The sequence below is a fragment of the Cetorhinus maximus genome, chromosome 3 (genome assembly GCF_964194155.1).
Source record: "Cetorhinus maximus chromosome 3, sCetMax3.hap1.1, whole genome shotgun sequence".
In the NCBI taxonomy this organism is placed as follows: domain Eukaryota; kingdom Metazoa; phylum Chordata; class Chondrichthyes; order Lamniformes; family Cetorhinidae; genus Cetorhinus; species Cetorhinus maximus.
This window is the reverse complement of record NC_135881.1, coordinates 200127448-200143797: the sequence shown is the minus strand read 5'-3', so window position 1 is coordinate 200143797 and position 16350 is coordinate 200127448. Positions and strand designations below refer to the sequence as shown.

Sequence of the window (16350 nt, the reverse complement as noted above, 5' to 3'; positions counted from 1 at the left end):
GTGCTTTCCCGACGATGAGGACAGACGATACGGCGGGGTTCCAAGAGCCTGGCGGGATGGCCTTTTAATTATCTGTTAATGTATTACAATTACCTCTCTGCTGACCAATGGCGAGAAACGCGGTCTGCCATCGGCGGGCTGAGTGGAAGATCGCAACCTGCCTTCACGCCATCATGAAGTGGGTCCTGCTATATTTTCCATGCACACCACCCATCACACCCACCACCAACAGGCTTGGAAAATTCCGCCCTTAGTGTCACGAGTTTCATTTTAAAGTAATTTTGCGCTGTTCTGACGTATAGCCGCGTGACCTAATTGGTGCCGTTTTGCAACAGTCTCTCCCACTCCCTGGCCTTTTCTCTTGATGCTGACCCTCCAACTCGCATTCTCTCCAACTCCCTAACCTAAACTCTTGCTGACAACCTTCTGACTAATGGACTCTCCCTCTCCCTAACCCACCCTTTTGCTGCCGACCCTCCAACTTACAGCCTCTGCCACTCCCTAACTCACCCTCTCGCCAACCCCCTGCCCGCCACTTCCCTCTCTTGAACCCCCACTGTGAGCGAGGGCTCTGGAAATGAGGGGTGAAAGGCAGGAGCAGCAGCTTCAATTTGAAGTTGCTCTTCCTGCCTCTCACTGCTCATCTCCAGAGCTCTCGCTCAAAGTGAGGGTTCAGGAGAGGGAAGCGGTGAGCAGGAGAGTTTTGGGGAGCAGGAGGTTTGACGAGAGGGTGGGTCAGGGAGTGGCAGAGGCCACAAGTCGGAGGGTCTGCAGCAAGGGAGTGGGTTAGGGAGTGGGAGAGGTCACAAGTCAGAGGGTCCATGAATGGAAGGGTCCACAGCAACCAGGAGGGTCAGAGAGCGGGATGTGTGACGAGCAGGAAGTTTGGGAAGCAGTATCGGTGGCTAGCAGGATCGGTAGTGAGCAGGAGATAAATAGAAAATAGAAAGATAAATAGAAATACCATACTCTATTTGTTTTATATTTTTAAATTTATTATATTTTTAAAGTTATTTCATATACCAACATGGTAATTTAGCAATTAAAATATTTCAACTTACAGGGCATCATGTAATTTTTTTCCCGATGAGTAAGGTCCTATCGAACCTAACTACAGATTTTACATAATTTAAATGGGAAAATGTGATTCACCTAAAGCCATTTCACTTAAAGTTGCACTTTTCAAGAATGCAACGACAATTTTGAATGAGGATCGACTGCATCGAATGCCTCATCCTTCGAAGGAGATTTACAAGATGGTGGTCAGTCAATGGCATAGGTCTTTGGCATTTTTAAAAATCAAAATTGAAATCAGCATCTTTGTTTCAATGGTGCATGTTAAACACAAGGCTCTTAAACAATTAGTTAGCTATGTTTTGGTATCAGGAACAAAGTATTTTATTAAAAGATTTCACATCGGAGATATTTAAAATTAGAGAGGCAGCTCAAATGGTGAGTGGTATTTAAAACCCCAGAGGTGGGTTTGGAGTAGGGGATGGCATTTGATTGGGTGGGAGAGTGCGGGTTTGGTACCCCACCCCCTCCCGGCTTCCACCCTATTAAGTCCCGGGCAGGAAGTCCCATGGACAGCTTTCAGGTTTGTTTGTGGGCTTCTGGGAGAGGTCCCTTGTTCAAGGCACAATGCCTGATTAAGGGACCACGCACTGGGAAGGGGGAGGTGGGATGCCACTGAAGGCCATCCCTATAACCTTCTCCTCCAACCAGCGACCCCCTCCATGCGACCCCCATCCCGCCCTCACACCTGTGGTCTGAGTCCCACGGTGCTCGAAGGCCTCTCCCTGGATGCATTATCACCAGGAGCCACCATTCCTGGTGGCACTACAGGCAACGGAGAGCCAGCATGATTGGCAGCTCTCAGGTCTTGTCAGGATTTCTGCCCCCAGGGTCCTAAATCCTGGGAAGGCCTAACACTGGCCAGTTGTGTCTGACGGACAATTCCGTTGGGCCTTCCCTATGGAGGAGATGCAGGACTTCTGTCAGAGCACCACCACCGAGATTAAATTCCGCCGATCCCTTCAACAGCCCCAATTCAAGCCAACGGGAAAATAAAAGGTTAAATTACTTAAGTTGAAATTAAATTATGCTCACCAGCTGTGTTGCAGAATACTCAATGATGAACAATGAAATAGAGGATATCTGGATTTTTAGAATCCATAATTAATGGCTTAAAATGGTTTTGAGCAACTTGATTAGCTTTGCAGTGATTGTAGGTTTTTAATTTGTACCTGGTGACTTTCTGTTATATGCGAATTGTTGATTCGTAATTTTCCTGTCTTGAATGTCAGAGACAGTCAGGTTTGTTCAGTTCAAAATGGCCTATTGGAAGTCTTTGGCATTTTAAAAAATCAATATCGTAATCAACATTTTGGTCTCAAGGAAGCTTGCTAAACACAAGACACTCAATCAGTTAGTTAGCTATGCCTCGGGTATCAGGAACATAGGGGAGGATTTTTCCCTCGTCGGGCAGGCTTGGCAGGGGCGGGCGGGAAGCCAACTACTGCCCGTGATCGGGACCGGACCGTGATTTCATGCTAGCGGGCCAATTAAGACCCGCCCAGCGTGAAACACAAGTGACAGAGCTCAGTGCTGCCTGTGTCTGGGGGGGAAAGGGGTGGGGGAAGAGGAGGCCAAGAGGGAACTTTGCCCATGTGCACGAGTGCGCGCTGGAAAAGCCCCCTGAGGCACAGAGCTGCCTCAAGGAGATGAACATTTTTCAAAATAAAAAAATAAAGATTTCTAAAATGTTATAAAACATGTCCCCTCATGTGACAGAGTCATATGAGCAGGGACATGTTATAAATTAAATTAAAATTTTTATTTTATTTTTATATGCCTCATCCCGCCCGTGGATGAGGTTTCCTAAAAAATGCTAAGACTGCTTGGCCTTTTCGCCCACCTGCCAACCGTAAGATTGGACAAGCAGCAAAAAATTTCCTTCAATTGCCTTTTTAATGGCCTTAATATGCCAACCGAAATATCGCGCGAGTGCGCGATGATGTCGGGAGACTCAGCCGATGTCATCACTCGTCATTTTACACTTGGTCGGGTCGGGTGCCCGCCCGCCCGACGAGCTAAAGATTCTTCCCATAATATTTTACGAAGAGTTCGCATGGGGCCTCGATTAAAACATTTAAGGGTGCAGAGTCTGTGACAATTTTAAACGTAATCATCAGATTTAATTTATCTACCCCATCTAGAAACTTACAAATATTTCCCTTGAGTTGCCTAACCCCCAGAGTGAAAAATCACAGACTTTTTCGCCTCTCCTCATAACTCGGTTGCCTTAAGCTATGCATCAATTTGATTGTCCTTTTGCTTCACTCCTGATGCCTGGATACCTTGTTGTAGTATGGCAACAGAATTGTACATTGACCCCCAAGGTATGACGATGCCAATATCTTAACGATTTATTATTATCCCTGGGATCTGTGCTCTATTGTTCCAGCTATACATCCCAAGATCCAGTTGGATTTCCTTTTTGGTACTGCACAGAGTTGTTTAAAGTTGTTTCAATGAGCTTTCCACCAATACCCCAGATACTTCTTCTATGTAGCCCAGAGCAATTTAGTTTGTATTCCCACTGTTTATTACTCTTTCCTAATCTGTTTACCATGCATTAGTCAATATTATGTGCCATCTGCTACTAATCAGTTCTTTCCAGATCCCATGGTATTTGGTTTGCTTTTTCCTCATCTTTCCCACTTTGGAGCATCTGCAAACTACAACAGCTTTGTTTTGTCACCAGGCCCAAGTTATTTATGTACACTGTAAAGACCAATAGCTCCAGCACTAATCCCTGTAGAACCATGCTAGTAATTCCTTATTTTGTCAATGCACCCCAGGTCACAATCTGACTAAATCAGAGAAATCTGATAGTTAATTCAGCTCAATTGCTTGCCCATGTTCAATGCTTTCCTACCTTATGGCCTAATTGTTTGCGTGCACAGTATCAAAAATATTGCTGAAAACTAAAGATATCACAGCCTAGAATTCTTGATGCTTACAAGGCTTGTCATTGCCTCCTGAGGTCACCTAATTGAGGTCTTCAAAATTATGAAAGATTTTGATAGAATGGGTGCAGAGAATGTTTCCTCTTATTGGGAAAAGCACAACTAGAGGCCAACGACATAAGATAGTCACCAAGATATCCAATAGGGAATTCAGAAGAAACTTCTTTATCCAAAGAGTGGTAAGAATGTGGAACTCATTACCACAGGGAATGGTTGAAGCTAATAGTATAGATTCATTTAAGGAGGAGCTGCTAGACAAGCATTTTTGAGGGAGAAGGGAATAGGTGGTTACAATGGTAGATTTAAATGAGGAAAGAGGGGGAGATGCAAATGGAGCATAAATACCGGCATGGACTGGTTGGACCGAATTGTCTGTAACCAATAACACATGACCAGACATCCTACATGACAACAAATGCCCTACGTGTCACAAAGTCTGCAGACCCCAAATTGGCCTCAATAGCCATCTTCGGGCTCACGGAAGACAATCACCCTCATTAGTGATGGATAGCCAATAAGTTAAGCAAGATCTTCCATAAATCCATGCTGACTCGTGTTTACCATTTCATACTATCCAGGCGTCAGTCTTGGCTCAATGGTGGCTCTCTCGTCTGATTTATCTTTACTGTTTGTGGGACCTTGCTATGTGTACATTTACTGCCATGTTTCCTACATTACAGCAGTGAACAAACGTCAAAAGTATATAGACCCCATAGACAATGAGGCTGGGGAAATAATAATGGGGAACCAGGAAATAGCAGGGGAGTTGAATAAATACTTTGCATCAGTCTTCACGGTAGAAGACACGAATAACATCCCAAAAATACTAAATAATCATGGAGCAAAAGGTGGGGAGAAAATAAATACAATAACTATTACTAGAGAAAAGGTACTAGGGGAACTAATGGGTCTAAAGGCCGATAAGTCCCCTGGATGGGTTGCATCCTAGGATAATAAAGTAGCTACACAAATAGTGGATGCACTGGTAGTAATCTTCCAAGAATCCTTAGATTCTGGAAAAGTCCCAGAGGATTGGAAAACTGCCAATGTAACACCCTTATTCAAAAAGGGAGAGAGACAAAAAACAGGTAACTATAGGTCAGTTAACTTAACATCCGTCACTGGGAAAATGTTAGAGTCTACTATAAAGGATGTAATAGCAGAGCATTTAGATTTTTGATCAGTAAGGGAATCGAGGGATATGGGGAAAAGGCAGGAAAGCGGAGTTGAAGATTATCAGATCAGCCATGATCTCATTGAATGGCAGAGCAGACGCAATGGGCCGAATGGCCTACTTCTGCTCCTATGTTTTATGGTCTTCGGTGCTTTGGGGCGGCCTGAGGTTGTAAAAGGCCATACAAGTTCAAGTTCTTTCACCTTTCTTTTGTCTTCTCCACCTTTAAGGTGTCTTTGAACGCAGAAGCAGGTTCATCACCACCATCTGGCAACATATGCCAGCCTTGCCAGCAATACCCACATTTCAACAATCAATAAATAAAAACAAACCTTATTCACATCAGATTTTAAGCTCATTGGTCTGCAGTTCTCTGGATTGTCCCTTTGGCCCTTTTTAAAGATTGATATTATGACAGCTACTTTCTAATCCCTGGGCACTACACCTGTTTCTAATAAAATTCTAAAGTGGTAAAGATGTAGTCAATCTCTTCAGCCACTTCTTAAAATACCCATGCACAAAGGCCATTGAACTAGATGCCTTGTCTATCTTCACCTTCATCAGTTCATCAATGACTGCCTTATCTCAAATTCCGGTTTCTTGTAAAACTTCTACCATTTCCTTTTGCTAAAGAAATTCAACTTTTGCGCTGCAAAGACCCCCTACAGTCTGCTCCATGAACACAGAAAGGAAAAATTAACTTAATATCTTTGCTAATCCTTGGTCACTGGATATCATGTCACCTTGGGACCTTTTGAACACCCCACCATTTCCTTTATCGCCCACTTGTTGCAAATACATCCATGGAATGTTTGGCATATATTCCCTGCTATCACAACCCCTTTTTCTATTTTAGCTCTCCTAACTACTATCTAATTTTCTTTACTTTGCTTTTACAGTTTATTCAGTACAATGTGTTGACTGAGCTTTATACTTTATGAACAATCTCTTTTTTAACCTTATTTTCTACATTACTTTGATAAGAATCTTTGAACTTTGTTACTCAATGCTTCATTGCTATTTTCAAGACAAATATTTGGCTTGGGATTTCATCCTACAATGCCAAACTCCAAATGTCGTATCCATTAAGGCACATGACATCAACCAAATTGTGTTTTGCAGTTTATACCTCTTTTGCCTATGTGGCAAGTGCAAAAAAAGCAGGTTAAAAAAAGGAGAATAAGCCAAGGGTTAAACAAAAAAAATCTTCTGAAGGACAATATCTTAATGAACATAATAAAACACTGGACATCGAATGCTCTAAATGGAACGCATTTTCTTTCATACTGCACTTCCTTTAATGTTTTTATTAATTTCCTTAGATTATGTATGAAACAAAATAAATAACTTCTGAAAAGATGAGTTAACAGTGATATAAAGAGGTGTCAGGTCAACAGTTATATCTGGCACTTCTTTGAGGTCCTTTTATATTTGTTTTAAGACAAGTATCAACACTTCATACACTAGGTTCCATGTTAGATCTTGATTTTTGAAGTTGTGTACTCTTACAGATCGACATTTTTCAGCTACTTGGATGTAAATATGAGTAACTCATCTGCAATAATACAGCAAAGTTCATATGCTTAATGAAAAATTTGACAGCTTGCTCTTCAGGTATTTATTTGCGCCACATGGAATACCTCTTGAAAAAGTATGGGGGTTGCTGCCCTCTAGCTGGCTACAAGTGGTGTAAGGGAAGGAAATCAGCTTCAATATTCCTTCCTAGTACTTAGGGCTTTGTCCCTCACAACATGGGTTAAGAACAAGGCTCAAATGGGCAGTCATGAAGGAATCTCTCTCAGAGAAACTCCAGAGTTGCCTGTGTTCAGCGAATATGAATACTCACTGCATTGAGGATGAATAAGTGACTTGCAGGGATATAGTGTACTTCACTGCTCTAGAGGCCTTAGGCCCTACCTCTTGAAAGATTGGTTTGATAAAAACAATGAGGTAATCCAGAAACTAATGGAGGAGAAACATTGCCTCTATAGGGTTTACATCAATGACAAGTCATCACTTTCCAAGCATGATACCTACTGAAACATCCGCAGGACTGTCCAATGCAAGAGAGATACATGACACTGGGCTGAATCAAAAAGCAGATGAACTTCAGTCATTTGCAGATCATAAAGACTAGAAGAGACTCTACAATGCTCCAAAATCTGTCTACAGCCCCAGTCTACTGGTTCACCACCAATCCTTGGTGCCGACAAGGTTAATATTCCCACAGAAAAAGCCCAAACTCTAAAAAATTGGGCAGAGCATTTTAACCATATCCTCAATCGGCCTTCATCAACCAATGACTAAGGAATCAACAGAATGCCACAGGTTGCCATCAATTGCTCTCTTGATAACCCTCCCACGCTGATAGAAATGACGAACACAATCAAAATCCTCTCTAGCGACAAAGTTACAGCAGCTGATGCTATCCCAGCTAAGGTCTGCAAGGCTGGAGGTCAATGCTTGTTTAAGAAGCTCAATGAACTCTTTCAGTCTATGTGGGGCCAAGGAACTGCCCCACAAGAATACAAAGATGTCTCCACTGTCCACCTGTACAAGTGGAAAGGAACTCACCAATCTTTTGACAATCATAAAGGAATCTCACTCCTCTGCATTGCCAGTAAAATCTTTGCCAGAATCCTTCTGAATCACTTAGTGCAACATCTCAACCAGGATCTGCTTCCAGAGAGTTAGTTCGCTTTCAGAAAGGGCTCAGGGACCATTGATATGGTTTTTGCAGTTAGAGAGCTCTGGGAGAAGTGCCAAGAACAGAACATGGGCCTTTACACCACATTTATCAACCTGACCAAGGCCTTTGATGCAGTCAGCCATGAAGGCCTACCAAACTGAAAGTTTACAGAGCATTAGATAAGATGATAAACACATTATTTGTGTAAAAATAATTTACAATAGTATTTTAGTGCCCAGTTTGTTACAGGAATTATTGAGATTATATACAAAGGCAGAAGTAATAAGGATTGTACACTTCATCAGGAAAAGGCTTTCCTCCAATGGTCATATTACTTCTGTTGTGAAAGTGTAAATATGTTGTGAGGAACACTACTTGATAATGATGTCAATATTTTCTAAGCTTAAAGGTACAGAGGAATTGCACTCCACTCCTTGGATGTTGGCAAGTTGAACGTGAATACACAAATGATGAGAACCAAAATTAGCAATCAACTGCTGCAAACTGTAAACTTATGCGCCATCATCAACCTAAAGTCCAAGATAAGTATAACAATAATTTGCATTTATGTTGAACCTTTAATATAGAAAACCCCCAAAGTGTACTCAAAGTTAAAAGTAAAAAACTGCGGATGCTGGAAATCCAAAACAAAAACAAAAATACCTGGAAAAATTCAGCAGGTCTGGCAGCATCTGCGGAGAGGAACACAGTTAACGTTTCGAGTCCGAATGACCCTTCAACAGAACATTAGATATGTTCTTCTGTTGAAGGGTCATTCGGACTCGAAACGTTAACTGTTCTCCTCTCCGCAGATGCTGAGTTTTTCCAAGTATTTTTGTTTTTGTTTTGTACTCAAAGTTGACTGTGCAAACAATGGTGGAGAATGTTTCTCAATGCTCAAATATACACTTCCACCTGTGATACAAGAAAAACACACAAAAACTATCCACTTAATTTTTTAAATAAAGATTTTGATCCACAATCTGATTAGTTTACGAGCCTCGCTGCATTGTTAACTTTTCACAGATGCCACAAATCCTCAATAGAGGGTATCAATCTGCATCAGACACCTAGTTAGCAAAAGTCTCCCTTCTTAATTCCTGAAAATTTGATGAGCACCGTTCCTTCACTGTCGACCCTAAAGTCTGGGCCAAAAAATTCTTTAAACTCAGCATTGTATATTGGTTAACCAAATGTAAACAGGTATATAATGTCATAATTAAACTTTTCATTTTGTTTCACCAATATGTAATCTACAAATGCGCTAAGAATAACAAAGGATGATGCAAGTGAAGGATAAAAAAGATGACCGATGTAGGAATATGGGAGCCAGTTTAAAGCAGGATACATTATATAAGTGATAAAACACTAAAGGATTTCACCACCAAACTTATAGTTGTAGTTCTGCTGATATTTAATTCATATTTCAGGAAATGGACTAAATTCAATTTAAGAACACATTTGTAATATTTGCATGACATAGTCTGGTATAAATACAGATCAGGTGCTAATTATCTGGCCATTAAATTTCTAAGATCAACATGAAAATTCTTTATGATTGGAGTTTCATGTTCAGAATGTTAATAGGAAGGAACTGCTGAGTGCAGAGTGTTAAATCACAGTTTTACAACCGTACAGGCTGGCCTGAAATTTCCGGGATCACGTCCTTGCAGAAATTTGCCTTGAAAGTTACACCAGTTAGTGTGGTAATATTGTCGATGGGAACCAATGCCCAATGCTATGCTGGAACACAGAATCGTCATAAAATGAGTATAACGTCAGCAGTTTAAGCTTGCACTTTGATTTCGATATTCTAAGAGGCTGGATAGAGGCTTGAATTTGTGGTTGCTTTAGTCTTGTCTTAATAAACTATATGTGAGTATGCTAGCATTTTTACCTCAATGTATGTTTTGCCAAATAATCAAACTTGCCAATTAAATAAACTTTGCGTTTCATTAATTGTCAGTCCCTGCTAAGTGCAACTAATTCAGGAAGCCCAAATGTGACATGACATTCTTGAAAACCCAGATTTGAATAGCAGCTGCATAAGGATCGCATGGTTTCAGAAATACACCTTTATAATTGTAATAATGAATAGGACCAGTGTTTGATTCTGTTGATTCATACTTTCAATGCGTCAATCTCAATTTCAATAAATCACATTAACAAAGCAGTAAGTGATTTGAAGGACTCTGCAGTTGCTTTTTAGTTATTTACAAAGCATAAGTGAGAGAGTGAAACTCTGTGACCACAGTTGTTCAAAAATTACACATTTACACTAATATTGATCTATGGAAAATGCCTGGGATATATATTTTTTGTGTTCAGGGTGAATGTTCATTTAAATAAACTTATGGTGCACATTAGAGGAATTTGAAAAAATAGTACTTGAATCTCTAGGACAAACGCTGCAGTTAACAGTCAAAATCTTTTTTTAGCAAGAAAAAAACGGTTTAGTTACAAAGAGTCCCTTCCCAAGAGAAATTGAAGCCTCAGACCTGAGAAACACAGTTACTCCTCCAGTTATGCTAATATCAGGTGACTTTGAATCTTTTGCACTTACATTTTGAGGTTCAAATGTATATAACGCATTACTGCCATAAATGCAGGAAATTCTCCGAGGTGATCTTATGCGTGGAGGCAGGTCTATTTAAATGAGCAGCAGGGGTTTCTGCAGACGTATCTGTGACACGGGGCAATCAATTGAGAAAATTTTTGCATAGCGATGCCTTGGCATTAAACTGCATTAATCAGTTAAGCACAAATTTCTTCAGGAGAAAAATGATGCTAATTCGCTCTTGCACCATAATTACACCAAAAGGTTCTAAGAAATTACAGGCTGCTATGTTAACAACTCAGGATGTAACAGATATGCATACATTACTGTCATGCATACTCAGTGAAAGAGTAATTTCATCTGACAGCCTGTGGAATTGCAAAATATTAAATTACCAGTTGAGAAACATTAGCTTTTGGGTTAAATAAATGAAAGCTTCTTGAAAGAATTGGGCTCTTGGCAAACTGAAATGTCAATGCTGTGAATAATCAGATAGCATACTTTTGATAAATGAAGCATAAATGTCACCAGAAACATTATTTATTTTCGGGTATTACTTGCGATGTATTTGGCCTTTTATAACAGGAAATCACCATCCATCAACTCAGCTAGCACAATCATGCATTTCACTGCATCAATATTCTCAAGAGTTCCAGATAATAAACATATCTCTCAATAGTTCAGAGTTCTATGCTGTGGTTTTGTAAATTATTTGATCCAAATTGTTTAACTTCAAATGTCTTTCTGCTTAGGACAAGCTGGCTGATTATTTGTGGGGACATAGAAATTAGATAAATTATTCTCAACCAGCACAAGAAATATGCTGTCATAGCTGGATGCATAGTTGCTTGATAATGCTTATATAGCAGCAAAATCTTTCTCCCAAACTATATTCTTGAATCCGCACAGCATGTGAAGAACAATGTGGACCAAGGATAGAACTGTGAATGCATAAAGCCCCAAGTCTGAATGTGCCAACTAGATCTTGCCATAAAATTGGAATACTTTCATGTTATATCAGTCCAATCAACCGATCTGAACCGAGAACTATGCTTTGATAAGATTTGAGATATGGAAAACTGAGTTGTATTAATTAGGAGTAGTTGTATGCTTCTACAATCTAGGATTGAAAAAGAAACTGTCTTACTTCTGTGATTGGTACATCGTCCTTCAATTCAGTTGTGTGGCAGGCCAGCAAGCCAATCAGACGGATCATCTTGGCACGGCTGAAAGCAAGAGCATAGATGTTAATTTATAGAATTCAGAACAGAATCATACCAGTGTTGCCACTGCTTTTATATATCTGCTTATATCATTTTGTTTTCTTATTTTCAAACTGGACAAAAAAAAAGAACTTCCAGTAATTTTGATTTACTTGCACCATTCATACTTTTGGTTTAAAAATATATTAAATCAGCCAAAGTTAAATAGCTAGGAACATTGAAATGACATGGCATGAATGAAGGGAGTTAATTTTCTGAAGAATACCATATAATTACATAAACTAATTTCTAACCTGCAAACTTTAGCCATGCTGGTGATTGAGAGGAGGGGCTCAAACTAATTTTTTGCTATTCATTTTATTATTGCCATTTTGATTTTAACATATTTTTGTAGGTTTTTTTTGCATTTAAGAGCAGCTTTCAGCACATCAATCCGGAAACTATTTTTACAGTTGCCTATCTTTAAGCCAACTTTCCTTGTGAGGGCCAGTATGCAATATAAGCAAGTTCTGAAAACATTCCTGGAGTTGCAGACTAATGACAACACAGCCACAAATGATACTGCTGTAACTGCACTCTCAAAAAGTTCTTTATTCTAAGACTGTCCTGAGTTAGACTTTATATTGACTGTCAAATCACATGCAATGCAAAAAAATTAACTAAAATTCACAAAGCTTCCAACAGCAAGTTATTACTGCCATCTTGTGGCTGATAAGTTTCTAACATTTTTAAATTGAACCCAATATAGGATTATTCCAGTCTCATCACTGAATTGTAGGTAGTCATTATTGTGTTTGTGAAATTTCCGATGTTTGTCCGGAGACTGTTCAGGGTAATGAAATGAATCCTTCTAGTCACTTCCACCCAGAGACAATCCTTTCAAAAGATGAAAGATTTTTATGTTAATTGACTTCTTTCCTCGGCATTTGCACCTTATCAACTTCCTCGCTGGTTTCAAAAGTCTCCTGAAGTCCATCCTCTGCAACTATAATTTTGGCCCCTACTAACCTGTCTGTCCTCTCTTTCTCCCTCATGCTCAGTGTTCACAGCCTTGCAAAGTGCTCTGGACATCACTATAAGTGAGGAGTGCAACAGAAATGTAACTTATCATTCATGTTGTATATAACCTGAAACTGCTTACATAGGAAGATAGGAACAGAGGAGCGGGAGTAGGCCATTCAGCCCATCAAGCTTGCTCTGCCATTCAATATGATCATGGCTGATTATCCACTTCAATACCTTTTTCCCACAACATCCCCATATCCCTTTATGTCATTGGTGTTTAGAAATCTGTCAATCGCTGTTTTAAATATACCCAATGACTGAGCTTCCACAGCCCCCTGAGGTAGAGAATTCCAAAGGTTCACAGCCCTCTAGTTAAAAAAGTTTCTCCTCATTTTGGTCCAAAGTGGCTTCCCAAGCCAGTTGATGAAGTCAAAACCAAGACACAGTTGTTCTTTACTGAGAGAGTTTATTGACGTTGTTCAGTCTCACAGCTCTCCTTTCAACCCCCAGTGTCCTAGCTGTCCCCTATTTATACGAGCTCATTTGGACACTGAGGAAGGTTTGTATAATCTGTTAAAATTTATGGACAAAATTTATAAGAAAATGATCTGTTAAATGCATATGAGGCATGGTCAGACTTCGATAAATTTAGAAGGATGGACGGTTATTCCATAGAAGAATATATCATGGAATTTAACAGGTTATATACAAGATTGTAGAAATCCTATTTGGTGATCCCAAATTCAGTGTTTGCTTTCAAATTGTTGGATTGTGCTAAAGTGTCGAAAATGGGTAGGCCCCTGGTCTTGACTGGAGTTAGATTATAAGAGATACACTTTTGGAACAGATGTCTGAATCTTTTTTAAAAATTCTGGGGAAATATTCATTTCCAGCCACTTTCATGGCACCAATGGGACCTTCAGTGGTAACACAAGAGATGGAGGATTCAATGCTGGCAGCATTTTGAGACTGTTTAGATATGGGAGCAAGCATCAATACAAAAGAAGAACCACAAACAAAATAAATGAGGAAAGAGGCTCTTTTGGTAGCTCTAACAAGTGACAGGAATTGGGTGACTAATGGAAAGAGACTGAACCCCAGGAGTAACCAAGGAATGGTCAGCAGGTATTTCAGATGTGCCTCAAAATATTATTATGTGATGAATTGTCCAAAATGGAATAACAGGGTCTTTGAAATGACACATGACATCAAAAATTTGGAAGTGGGATGATACCAATCAGTCTGAAGGAATTTTACTGGTCGCCAGAAGCTTTAGTCTGGTAATGGGTGTTCTGGTTGCAGACTCATTCGATTGTGTTGTGTTAGACGGTGGATGCATGTCCACAGAATGTGCAGTGGATTGGTTAAAGTGTTACCTGGATTTTCTAAATAGTAAAGATCAAAGTAAGGTTAAGGAACATGAAAGTTCTACTTACTTCAGGTTCGGGGATGATAAAACGTTAAAGCCAATAAAGAAAATGCTGGTTCCGTGTAAAGTAGCTAGGTATACCACTTTATTAGTACAGATGTAGTATCCAGTGAAATACTCTTACTGTTGAGTAAGCTGTCTATGAAAAAGGCTCTAATAAAATTCGGTATGGAATATGATAAGGCAATTGTTTTTGGGAAATCTATAGATTTACATTTTACACAATTGGGACGTTATTGTGTCCCTTTAACAAGACCTAACATTTCTAATCACTATGTTAAAGAAGCATTAATGACATCAGGAGGTAGAAGTTTAAAGGGAAAAAAGGCAAATTGTTTTAAAACTACATAGGCAGTTTGCCCATCCATCTTGTCATAGGTTAAAAATCCTACTAAAGCATGCAGGGATAATGGATGATGAATATACTTAACTTATAGAAGAGATCAGTGAGAAATGCAATATATGTAGAAAATATAGGAGGACACCATTATGGCTGGTAGTGAGTCTCCCATTAGCAAGAGACTTTAATGACATTGTAGCAATGGACTTGAAGGTTTGGGATAAGTTCAAAACATTTTTCTCTTATATTTCATAGACACGACAACTAGATTCAGTATGCTAATACTAATATATAGTAAAGACAAAAAGATAATTGTGGACAAGATAATGGAAAAATTATAGGAACTGGACTGGGAGCACTGGCTAAATTCCTAACTGACAATGGTGGCGGGGCCGGGGGGGAGTTTACCAGTGATGAGTTTAAAAGTATGTGTGAAAATGTGAACATTGAACTAATGAACACAACAGCAGAATGTTCCTTTAGTAATCGGGTTTGTGAAAGAAATCACGCAGTAACTGATGAAATGCTTTACAAAATCTTAGCTGACCAACCAAGCTGTAAACTGACATCTGCCCTGCCCTGGCGGTCCATGCGAAGAATTCACTTCAAATGGCTGGGAGTTACAGTCCCCATCAATTAGTTTATGGGAAAAATCCAAATATTGTTGATGTGGGATCATTCCCCAGTGTTGGAAGGGACTAAAATTAGTTCAATTTTTCTGGGCACTTGGATGCCCTGCATAAGACCATAAAACATAGGAGCAGAAATTAGGCCATTCGGCCCATCGAGTCTACTCCGCCATTCAATCATGGCTGATAAGTTTCTCAACCCCATTCTCCTGCCTTCTTCCCGTAACCTTTGATCCCCTTACCAATCAAGAACCTATCTTTCTCGGTCTTAAATACACTCAAAGACCTGGCCTCCACAGCCTCCTGTGGCAATGAATTCCATAGATTCACCACTCTCTGGCTAAAGAAGTTTCTTCTCATCTCTGTTCTAAAAGATCTTCCCTTTACTCTGAGGCTGTGTCCTCGGGTCTCTCCTACTAATGGAAACATCTTCCCCATGTCCACTCTATCCAGGCCTTTCAGTATTCTGTAAGTTTCAATCAGATCCTCCCTCATCCTTCTAAACTCCATCGAGTATAGACCCAGAGTCTTGCATGCAGGGAGATGGGCATTTATCAAGGCTGAGATTGCAGGGAAAATTTGGCGAGCCTTATGGAGCCATAAAGGCCATCAGAAATAAATTTTAATCTGGGGACATGGTCTATTACAAAAGAGAAGGGCAGTAAGAGTGGAAAGGCCCAGGTAAGGTTATAGGGAGTGATGGAAAAACAGTAATTTTATAACATGGCAATCAAACTGTTATGGTACATTCCTGGAGGCTAATTGGCACTGATTATACATTTACAGAATCTGAACAGGTAATAGAAAGTGAAGAGGCACCATGCACTTCACATACATACACATTGGACAATTACAAGGAGCAGATTATGGCAGATAAATAGCTGACTGAATATGGACAAAGTGATACTGAAGCGCAGGATAAGGCTATTTCTCCCAAAGGACAAGTACCCAAAGTTGGAATAAAAACAGAAAATGCTGGAAAAACTCAGCAAGTCTGACAGCATCTGTGAAGAGAAAAAAACAGAGTTAACGTTTTGAGTCTGTATGACTTTTCTTCAGAGCTGGATCAGAGTTGGATACGCACAGAAAAGGTACTTCCTGAAGGCACGTTATAAGGCTAAAGCCAGACTAGTGGCTCGGTGTTTCAAAGAGAGACTTAGTGATTAAGATGTTAGAGTGGACTTCCCCCACTGCAGGAAAAGTGAGTTTGAAGATTTTCTTAGCTCTTTTAGCAACATATTCCTGGGAATGTAAATTGATTGATATAAAAGCT

The 16350-nt window shown here is 39.9% G+C and overlaps 1 protein-coding gene across 5 annotated transcripts in view; it reads right to left on the bottom strand.

Moving 5' to 3' along the window:
- Positions 1-16350, bottom strand: part of ulk4 (unc-51 like kinase 4) — a 411327-nt gene that overhangs the window by 320552 nt on the left and 74425 nt on the right. For all 5 annotated transcript variants that reach the window (XM_078539600.1, XM_078539595.1, XM_078539598.1 and 2 more), the window contains one exon: positions 11599-11677. In XM_078539600.1, coding sequence (XP_078395726.1) covers positions 11599-11677 — 79 coding nt within the window. The remainder of the gene's footprint in view (positions 1-11598; positions 11678-16350) is intronic.